Source organism: Microtus oregoni, unplaced genomic scaffold (genome assembly GCF_018167655.1).
Source record: "Microtus oregoni isolate MIOR12 unplaced genomic scaffold, Mior012 000000F_ref0000247, whole genome shotgun sequence".
NCBI lineage: Eukaryota > Metazoa > Chordata > Mammalia > Rodentia > Cricetidae > Microtus > Microtus oregoni.
In genome coordinates, this window is record NW_024543059.1 from 553,909 (window position 1) to 565,245 (window position 11,337).

At 47.5% G+C, this 11,337-nt stretch overlaps 1 protein-coding gene across 1 annotated transcript; it reads right to left on the reverse strand.

The window, feature by feature from the left end:
* Window positions 1-406: 406 nt before the first annotated feature.
* Window positions 407-7,436, reverse strand: LOC121447607 (potassium voltage-gated channel subfamily E member 3). The gene is made up of 3 exons (XM_041650960.1): window positions 7,346-7,436; window positions 3,394-3,534; window positions 407-1,471 (listed from the first exon to the last, which is right to left on the reverse strand). The coding sequence occupies exon 3, from the start codon at window positions 1,429-1,431 to the stop codon at window positions 1,114-1,116; it is 318 nt and encodes a 105-aa protein (XP_041506894.1). The 5' UTR covers window positions 1,432-1,471; window positions 3,394-3,534; window positions 7,346-7,436; the 3' UTR covers window positions 407-1,113.
* Window positions 7,437-11,337: the final 3,901 nt, after the last annotated feature.

Genomic DNA, 11,337 nt, shown 5'->3' on the forward strand with positions numbered 1-11,337 from the left:
CTCAGCTGAGGTTCCCAGATGACTCTAGATTGTGTCAGGTTAACAAAAATGAAAAACTTCCAACCTGATAAAGTTATAACAACCTTAAAAGTAAGATGCCCATTGGATTTCCCAATGAACCACACCTTTTAGACACTGTATCATTTAACAGGGCCATCTCCTAGGTATAAAAGTAATCCCCTAGAAACAAACTTGAAGTTGGTGTTTCTCACAGATTTCAGAGTAGAAGAAGCTACACCCGAGGTAGTGAAGTCCTTGGCATTGGACACACGACCTGGTGATGTGGCTCAAGAGGCACATGACCATGCTACTAGTGAATATAATGCTCAGAACTCTGTGCTTTGCACAGTCTCTGTTAAGATCTTCGAAGTGCTTGAGCAATACATTAACACAGTGGCATGTTTTGGGTAATATTTGTAAAAGTAAGATATTTCTTACTACCCCTCCCCAACTCTCTACCAAGATAGGGCTTGCCCAAGCTGGTCTTGAACTCATGAACTCAATGATCCTCCCTACTCAGTCTCTTGAGCACTAGGATTACAGGTATGCACTACTGTGCTCCACCTCAAGTTCTTTGGGCCAGGATCTTACTCCATGTATCACTGAAAAGTCCTAGGAAAAAGACTAGAGTTCCTGGATTCCAGTCAAGGCACCTGTTCTGCTTTGTTGGCAGATGAGGCAAAACCCGCATGTGTTGTATGTTTAAAGAAATAAAACATGAATTAACACAAACAAGTAATATTACCTGGTTTATCAAGGTTTCTCATGTTTGAAGATCACACATTAAAAGATTATGTTTCCAGAGCATCTTCTTCTCCATTTCCCTTCCTCTTCCTCTTCTCCTACTCACCGGTAGTCCATACTTCTATGTATTTGTTCATGGGCTCCTAGTATATAATGCCTATCTTTGTCTGGGAAAAAATGTCTTATCCACAAGGCCAGGACTACCAGCCTATCCTTTCTGGTCCCAACGGCAATCTCTCTTACCAATTTCTTGTTGCTCTTGTATAGATAGAGACACTAAGGCTTGAGAGGGTCCAGAGTTGAGTTCTGGGGCCCCAAGAAGACAATCCTCAGGCAGCAGACTCTTCCGTCATTCTTGGGCACCTCACATCAGATCATAGACACACGGTTCTTGATGTACACGTGATAGGGGTCACTACGTTTGTCCACCTTGCGAGAACGGGTGTATCCCAGGATGAGACTGCCCACAGTGACAGCAAATAGGAACATGACAAAGAGAATATACATGTAGGAGTTGTCATTACGGCCAGGAAGGCTAGCTCGGCGTTCTTCAGTTTGATTGTCTGGCCCAGGTCCTGGCCCTGGCCCAGGACGACAGAGCAAGTGACTGTGGAGGGTGGCGTTCAGAGCCTTCAGCACAGCATGGAGGCTCTTATACCAGGTCTCGGTCCCATTGGAAGTCTCCATAGCAACAGAGATTGAGGTAAAGGAAGAACTGGAACGTGATCTGATGGTGAGAAAAGAAAGGGAAGGGGTGTCTCTGTTACCAACAGCTTGAACAACTTCCCTATTTTGCAGACCTAGGCTCAAGACCCAATACCACGATTATTCCCAACTCTACTTTGCTTGTCTGTCTTCTCCACTAAGATTGGGCTCAGAGATGGGAAGGGCCATGTCTGCTTTCCTCACTACTGTACGCGAGCCCTCACAGAAGCATCCCACTGTGTGTGTGGAATAGAGTGGTTCCTGGCCACTGAAAACCATATTACTCTCTCTTCTTCTTGGATTGTATAAATCAACTAGACCAGGTGACAAGAACTTTAGAGGTTATTTAATCTAGCTCCTTCCATTTTATGCACAGGGAAACTGAGGCCCCCAAACAATTAAGTAGCTTGTTCATGATCAGGGAGTAGTTAGCAGTGTCTTTTTTCAGGACTTTTTAATAGGCCAAATAGTACTTACAATTCAATGCCTGATTCCAAGGCTCTCTTTCACTGAGGTAGAACTGTCAGGAAATATTATTATACCTATATGTATCAAACATGACTTTACCTACCAGGTTTCTCCCCTAGAAAAGATAGTTCTCACCATGACTCATTACAGCTCTATGAAGAACTAGGAGAACAGAATCTAAATAATATAGCAGCACCATACTGCACCCAGGACAGGCCTATATTCTATGAAAGACCTTTGGGGTTCTCTGCCATCCACTGTGCTCTTGTCTGAATGAAAGAGGAAAAAGAACATAGATTCCTGAATTAAGATGTAAGAGGCCAGAAATCCGAGGTTTTTTTCTCCATATGGGCCAGTGGCAAGCAGGAACATCACAGAGAAATTAATGACTCAATGAGTCACTCAGTCAATCATTATTTTCTCAGACTAGGGTCTGTGCTGGGGCCTAGAGAAAGCTCAAACCCAGTACTCACCCTCAAGGCCAGCCTAATGTGATACAGGTGATAACACAGGAGCTATGTAAAAGAGCTACTTAAAGTGATTAACACTCCTTAGGGCTTAGAGGATGTTCAATGGCATGGAGTGGTTTGAACTGGACTTTGAACCGTCCTAAGAGATAGAGAAGGCAAGGACAGGAAAGATACGGCACATCAGCAAGACAGTGCATAAAGTGTCTAGAAGAATGGAAGATCACATAAAGATGTTGGAATGGAAGATGGGCAGAAGGAAGGGACAGAAGAAATCCATGGGGCCAAATCACGGGAGTGCCGTGCTGTGTGCTTGAACTTGGTCCTGTAGTTGGCTTTAAAGATACCATTGCATTTAAGGGAGGGTAAAACGGGCAATTGTGTAGCTGCTATGTGACCTGGCAGGGGTGAGAGCAGAGTCAGTAACAAGGATGTTTGGAGACAGGGTGCTGAGTCCTGGACCAGGGTAGAGCCGTGACAAAGTAGGAGCAGGACTAATATGAAGGTTGAAGGAGGAAAAGCCCCAGACAAATTTACAGACAGACACACACAACCAGCATGGATCTACACAAGCCCACTCAGAAGGAAGCTAGCTTCCAGGATGGATATGGCTTTCCTTATCTATCAAAAAAAAGGTAATCAGTGGGAGTTGTTGAGCATTGAGTGTAAAGTTTCTGGTGCAGGATGCAAAGTTCTAGAGATTTATACCACAGCAATGTGAAGACTGGTAACACTCATATGGTTAAGAGGGCAGACTTATGGAGTTATGCATTTTTAACTATAACTAATAAGGGTGTTATGCTTCCCAAGCTTGTTGTATGTATTCTTTTATTGCATCGAAGAGGATTAATGTGCTTTTCATTTTGAGAAGCACACACACACACTCAGTTTCTAAACCCTAAGCATCCATACAGCAGAAGTGAGATCTCTCTGCTCCTAGTCAGTTTTCTTGGGTATCCTTCCTTGGAAAGGGATATTGACTCTTGGGGCACAAATCCGGAGAACTCACCAAACAGTACAGAAACTCCGCTGGCTCTGAGACATCTTTGAAAATCTCCTTGTGGATGTCCCACGACTCCTCAGTTCCTTGACCTCCCCAGGATGCATCTGGATACAGCCAGAGTCTTGGCGTTGACAGGAAAACTAAGAGCTAGAAATTGGGGAAGAGTCAGGAGAGGAGGAAGAGAAAGGAACCAGTCACACAAACCTCAGAACCAAGGGTGGATCCCCTGAGGTCAGTTCCTGAGAGTTTCTGTGGGTTCTGGCCCCACCCCTACCACTCCTCTACCCTTCTTGCAACAGCTAGCCAAGGCCAGCCTAGAGCTGTAGCTACAGGAGCTGTGTGATGGCCAAGGGGCATCTGATTGTTGTCTCTCAGTCCCAGGTTCATAACATCTTAACTGGGTGACTTTGTGGGCATCCCATATTTAACCTGTGGACCAGCCAATGGTACAACCTAAATATTTTCTCTTTCTCCAGGGTGCTGGCACCTTAGCAGAAACCTTCTAGAACACAATAGAGTGGGCTGAGTGGTAAAATGGGAGTCTTCAGTTTCATAGAAATAAATGGAGCACTACTAATCAAATCTGTGTGGACAGACAGTGTGTGGATATGTCCCAGAAGGCCACTGTGTTGGCTCAGTGAGGAAAGGTGCCTGTTGCTAACCCTGACGGCCTGAGTTTGATCCTGGAATCTACATGGTGGAAAGAGAGAACCAACTCCTGAAAGTTGTCCTCTGACATCAATATGCATACACACACCCAATAAATGCCATAAAGTAATTAAAATGAGCACGTCACAGAATTAACTCTCTGTAGCATGGCTTTGCTGTGAAGATTAAAGAGTGTTCTGTAAGGCACAACTGTAAATGCCTCAGATGGTGGTGGGGGTCTGTGTAGTGCAGGAGCTGGACTCAAGGGCCTTCAGAGTTCATTAAGGCTAAATGTCCACATTCTACAGCAAAGGAAATGGAAGCCTAGGAGCAGTCTTGGTCCAGCTGCCACTTGTGTGACTTTGGGCATGTGATTTCCGTGCTTTTGGGTCTCAACTTCTTCTATCTGCATCTGCAAAATGAAGGAGTCATGGTCAGCTCAAACGTCCTGTGACAGTATGAATCACAGAGCCGTGTTGTGAGATCTTGGGAGACTGGGTTGGCCAGTGGAGGCAGGCTCTGGGAGCCGAGGCATCTCAGCCCGACATGGAGAAGGCTGCAGAGTATTTCTAGCGGGTTAAGACGTTCCTGAGACTCTGGATTGACTTATGCCTGATGTTATGGCCTAGGTAAACTGAGGGCCGACTGATTGACTTGTACCCTTTTCCTCCTAGCATCCTACCTGCGTGGGAGGTCTGTCCCCGGGGAAGAGACAGATTGTGTGGGAAATGGGAGTAAGGGGCAAGTGAAGGACAGGGTGGAATCCATTGAGTGGAGTGGAGAAGCAAGCAACCTTTCACCTGTCAGACCCTCCCGTCAGAGCCTCGCGGGACATTGGAGTTCTGATGGGAGGAACACAAAAGCCATATTGCATACTCTCTTGAGAGAGCTAAAATGAACTCATTAATGATTGTCAAACTCCTGTGGATGAGACCCTGCCACTGGCTCCCCTCCCTATGGCTCTCTCAGTCTGTGTCCATGGCAGTGAGCTCAGTAGACATTGCCTGCACTTCGCGTCTCCTGCCTTTGCTTATACTGTTTTCTTAAGCAGGAATTCCTTGGTACTTTCCATCTGCTCAGCAAACTTTTCCATTCGTCCTTTCCCAAGACACCTGCCCCTCTTTCCACTCAATAACTAGTTAGTTTCTCTTGTTTGTTACCGGAGTGCTTTGAAAACAGCCTCATTAGAAAACCCTGCTACAGAGGAAAAAAAAAAAAAAGGAAGGAAAGAAAACCCTGCTCCTCAGCCATTGTGGGTGAGTGTACATGTGGGCCCAGTGTGTTCATGCACACGTGCCTGGAGATTTCCAGGCAAGGAGCTGGGCCTCATGCATTTCTTTTTTCTCCAGGCCTGTTTACACAGCAAGCACTGAAGAACAAGAGCACAAGTGAACCAATACCTCTCCTATAGAGAGCCTCACAACCCTTAACTCTCCTTCCAACAGATTCCTGAAAACAGCGTTCAATGCTTTCAGAGAAAAACAAAGAAGTAACAGCTCTAAGCTGGATCAAGACAGGCTGCCTTAGGGAAAGGAGAGGCTCCTTGATCAGGGGGCATGGAGCAAGCAAGAGAAACTGTGAGCCTTCTTTGGAAGCCCAGACACTTCCTGCATCTGATCTGAGCCCGTTAATCCAAAGGGCAAACATTCTTGGCCCCTAAACATCAGTAAATGGTTTTGCAACACTCTCCCCTGTGTACATAGGCCATCCACACCCACAAACCGTACACACTCAGTCCCCGTCTCTCGCCTTTCAAGGGAGTCTTTCATGAGCCCAGCCGGCTGTGTGGCCTTGAACACTGCGTTTATTTCCTTTGAACGGCATCTGTAAGATGGGGGCAATTACCCATGCCCAGCTTACCTCATGAACACTGGAAGAGACAATAGATGCGGAAGTGTTTTGGAAGCAGCAAAGGTGAGGGAACATTGCTGGGAAGGCTGCTGACATGGTTCCCCAGGTGTCTCCACATCTTATATATAACTTATATAATAAATTCACCCCTAATTACCAAGAACAGTCCCCCTGTGTGCCACTCCCTGCCGTGGCCCTCCCACCTCCACAGAAACCAGAGGGTCCTATTACTTTTTGTGAACCTCCAAACCGTGGGCCTCCTGCATTGTCTCCCACCTTTTCTGGTGGATCCTGCCGCCCTTGCTGTTTAGAAGTGCCTCCCACAGTGTGAGAACGAGAAGATCTGGGTTTCTGCACCCTGCTGATCCAGTATGTGTAGCCGCGTGTAGACCGGAGGTTCTTGGTCTTTTCTGGCCTCCCTCTTAGAAGCTACTTCAGGCACCCTCACACTACTGATAGGACTGTGCCTTGAGAAGTGTGAAGAAAGTTGCTTGTTGGTTTTCATCTTAGGGTGTTAACAGTCTTTAAAAGCATTTTTTTTAACACTTCCAGCACAGCAACCCAGCATTGACAAAGTGGCTGAGTGCCAGAGAGAATGTGTTTATTCCATATCTGCGGGGGAAATAGAGTACTGGGCTAGGGGTGAAGAAACGCTGATTCTAATTCAATTTCCCCCCCTCCCCTCCCCCCCCCCCCCCCCCCCCCGTGTGACCCTGGATAGGGACCTCAGTTTCCTCACATGCAAATGAATGAGGCTTAGGAAGCGGGAATTAGGAGGAATTGCTACCTGGGCTTTTGCACGCTGGCTGAGATAAGAGACCTCCCAAAAATTCCCCTGTGCCCTAATGTGGTTTACGCGGAGCAACTGGAGCAAGCAACCCATTCTACAGGGGAAGACTTTTAGAAAAGAAAGCCCAAGTCACAAGCCATGGTTGACGGGTACAGGTTTACACTACCTGAAAACTAGAGACCAAGATGCCTGCCTTCCAACCTAGATCTGCTACTAGCCACAGAAGTTGCTTTGGGAGTCCCGCGCTTTCCTGGGAACTAGTCGCAGAAGGCTAGTCACAGTGGAGTAGAAAGAAAGGGCAAGGCAGTTAGTTCTGCAGAGCCCGCGGCTTTAGTAGAGCAAGACTGACTCCTGGAATGTTGCTTCCCCGAGTACCCCCTGCAGACGTGTAGGAGTTCTACACCTTCACCTATCTGCAGGCATGAAGGAGCCTTTGCTGCCTCGACGGAGTACTGGGAGGACGTGTGCGAGCCTCCCACGATTTCCACGATCAGCTAAACTCTCATCTACTTGTGTTGCTGGGGGATACCTGCTCTTCTCTCTGGGGAACATCCACTCGGTATTTTAGTAGCACCCCAAACCGGGTCCCTGTCAAGAAAAACACATACTGGACCCTCGCCGAGGAGACGAAAACCCCTGCACTTCTCCAACCCTGTGCGTGCGCCTTACCTGCCTCTGCGATCTTCCCCTGTGAGCTCTGCATTGATGCCCAGCAGCGCTCCTTGCCGTCACAGCTCTGCACAACTCATGATCCCGTTTTCCCTTCCCAGCGTGTCCCCTCCTCCGGCCCCGCCCTGTGCTAGCACACCAGCTTCACCGCTGGCTAGCTTCGGGCGCCTCCGCCCAGCTCCTTAGCATTACCCGGTTGTGAGGAACCGCCCGCTTCCTGGACCTGAGACCAAATTTTTCTCGGTCTCACAGTTTGTGTCGCTATGTCGTAGCCAATCTGCCAAAAAACTGATCTCCAGAAACCCAGACCAAGGGCTGGCCATTGGTGGAGTTGGGTGTAGCACCTGTGTGGTTGTGTGGCCCTGGGCAGCTCCCTACTGGGGCCTTGATTTCCTCACAGCTGGCTATCACCATTCCGTCACAGACTTATGGTAGGGCCAGACGTGTTCTCGGAATCCAAGATACTAAAACAGTAATAGCCAAGGGGGGGGGGGGGGTGATTCTAATACAAACCTTGTTTTGCAGTTTGCAGATACCCAAATTGGGGGTGCGCGGGGCGGGGTGTGTGTGTGACTTATCTATACTTACCAACCAAGTTAGTCAGAGCGCAAACTCAGAATCCTTTACACTCCAGCAAGTGCCTCCTCCTTCAGTAGACCCTCACGTTCCCGATCAATTTGCATCCAGCCACATCTTAATGGGTGTCTGCCCCAGATCACTGGGTCCTCATTCAAATTGTTTCTGATGATGTTACAGGCTATGTAAAGGAGAAGAATCCAAGGGAAGCCCAGAAATGGCGGCCAGGAGGCCATCAACAGGAAGATAACAGAAACAGGGACAGCCTCTCAGGAACTTAGGGACCACTTATTCAAGCTCTCTTTGCCAGCGGAGGGCCACACAACCCATTCAGGTGAGCTCCCTCACATCCTTACAGAGATCTACCGCAGTATTTCTGAGGCGCGCAATTTCAATCACAGAATTTTAGTATGTGATTATCTAAGAAGTGCTTAGGATGGGGGACCTGTCGTGTGGTAGGCATCTTGTGCATAGTTTTTAATCTTCAAAACTCATCATTGCTATGTTGTTTCTGCGCCATACGCTTCTGTGCATCCATTCCTCCGTAAGCTGGAGACTACTCTCAGAGAAGTCACCTCACCACCTAGGTATGCTCTCTTAGTTTCCAGTCTACAAACCAAGGGAGTGCTGGTTTCAGTAAAGTAGACTGCAGGCTCCTCCCAGAGGCCCTGATTCAGAAGAGCTAGGGCCCAGAAATCAGCATTTTAAAAAACAAGACTCCCAGTGATGCTTAACACTAGCATTGAGGGCACTGGACATACAAGTAGAACACAGACATATATGCAGGCAAAACACACACACACACACACACACACACACACACACACACCAAACAAGCAAACAAAAAACCCACATAGGGTGGAAAAGATGGTTCAGCAACTAAGAACACCTGTTGTTCCCTTTAACCCAACATTTCCCATCCAGGGTTATGATTGACTCCAACCCTGGGACAGAACTGGGTACCAAGTCATTCTCAGTACCAAATCCAACACAGAGTAGATGCTAAGATAAATTTGTTAAGTAAGTGAATGAATGAATGAATGAATGAATGATGGTTATGGCCATGGAAATCACTTGGCCTTGTGCTCTCAAGGAAAACTCTCCAAGAAAAGGTACACTTGAAGAACTTAGGCTAAATTCTGTCGGCATCAAACTCCCAGGTCTAACCACTCACTCATCCCTAAACGGCACACACTGAGTCCGAAACTCCAGCTCCCCCTCAATCTCTGTCTCTCATGCAGCAGAAAACAGGTGACACCTGAACCTGGGCAGTTTAGAGAAAGTATGATGGGGGCTTAGGAAACCAACGAGGAGCAGGGCAGTACACTGGTTAGCAGCGGCAGGAAGAGAAGCCAGCCAGGGAATAAAAGGTGGAGGCCTCTTCTGGCCTGAGGGCATACATGCAGACAGAATACTGAGAATATTGTATACATAATAAATAAATATTTAAAAAAAAAAGAAGAAGACAGAAACCCTCAGTTTGGAAAGTACCTGTGTGTTCTCTATCTCTCCCGGCCTTTAGCTGTGTTATTCTCTCTGCCTGAACACACTTCCTAGCAGAAAGGTCTCCTGCATGAAATCAGATGTCCCCCTCCATCTCTCTAGGCTCCATTCCTATCCATTTCCCCTTTCCTTGCAATATCACTCTGATTAAAGGGATTTTCTCTTCTTATGGGCAGTGCCTTCTGAGGTGAGAAGAATTTCCCTGACTTCTCAGATCTCCAAACTGAGGGAAAATATGCCCTGGTTGGGGAGGTCACCAGTCTAAGGGTGGTGACGCTGGAGCCCCTGAATCATAAGTGTGTTGTTTGTTTCTTCGGGTGCTTCAAATCATCCACCTCAAAAATCATCAATGTGGCTGTCTTTCCTGGAGCACATCTGAACTCAGGCAGGCAGAATCTCCTCATTCTTCTGAGTCTAGAAGTCTCCTAGGCAGTGAAGCCTTCGGTGCAGCGGAGGGAAAAGCCAGCTGAGGACATCATTGGCTCTGGGATCTGGGCCAAATTACTTTACTCTTCAGGATCATTACTTGCCAAACAGGAATCTTGGTCCTGCAAATCTCAGAGGGTTCTGAGAAGCAAATGAAGGCACGGCTTGGAAAGTACCCCAAGGATTTAGGATTATTGTTGCTGTGATGGCCAGAGCACCTTGGAGAGGAAAGAATTTATTTTTCTTATGTCTCACTATTTTCCCTCCCTTCCTTCCTTCCTTCCTTCCTTCCTTCCTTCCTTCCTCCCTCCCTCTCCTAATTTCTTCTCTCTCTTTTGAGACAGGATCTCAATTCCCCAAGTAGATTGGCCTTGAGCTAAAAGAATTCCACCTGCCTCTCCTCCCTGAGTGCTGATATTAAAGGTGTGTTCCACCATAGTCTCACTATTTAACCGTGGCTGGCTAGAACTCACTTTGTAGACCAGGCAAACTTGTAGCAATGCTCTTGTTCCTCCTCTTGGTGCTGAGATTGATGGAGGAAGGTCATTGGCTAATAAAGGAACTGCCTTGGCCCATTTTATTGGTTAGAGGATAGGTGGGAGGAGTAAACAGAACAGAATGCTGGGAGGAAGAGGAAGTGAGCTCAGAGTCTCGACAGCTCTCCTCTCTGGAGCAGACACCTGAGAGAGACGCCATGCCCTGCTCCCTGGCAGACACACGCGATGAAGGTCCGACCCAGGATGGACATAGGCTAGAATCTTCCTGGTAAGCGCACCTTGGGGTGCTACACACAGATGATTAGAAATGGGCTAAATGAATATGTGAGAATTAGCCTAGAAGAGAATGGGCCAAGCAGTGATTTAAATGAATACAGTTTCCGTGTAATTATTTCGGGGCATAAGCTAGCCGGACAGGCGGCTGGGGTGTTGGGGACGCAGCCCCGCCGCCGCCCTTATTACTTCATATGGCGCCCACGTGGACAACTGCTTCCACATAAAGCCTGAGACAGCTTGGGAAGTAATTCTAGAACAAAATGAAAGCATTGTGCCTGGTTTCTTGGTAGCAGCAATTTCTCGGTTCTACTCTGCTTGCTAGAGGCAAGCATGCGCTTTCTTCTAAGAGAGGCTTCCTGACTCAGCTTTAGTTGCAAAGCCTGCAGCTCATTAAGAGGTCCTGCCACGAAACACTTAAACGGTGTTGACAAAAAGCTGAACGCATGCTTTTCGGTTTTCAGCCGTAGCAGGAAAAAAGCTGCGCTGTTTAAAAATGCCGACTTTCTGGGCTGTCCTGCCAGGGTAAACTCTGACTCTTTTACGCAGGCGGTTTGTGCGGTTTGCAAGCACAGGCTGCTGAAGCTCGCTTGCTGGCTACAGCCGGTACCTCAGCCATGAGGCTGGAAAGCTAAGGAATGGACTGGATCTAGCTGACAAAGCCACGCCTTTAATCCTACTGATATTGCTTGGTAAATTAAAGACTCATGTGGTCAG

What these genes read in the sequence shown, in the direction of transcription:
- LOC121447607 (XM_041650960.1), bottom strand. Translation starts at nt 1,431, where the DNA reads ATGGAGACTTCCAATGGGACCGAGACCTGGTATAAGAGCCTCCATGCT.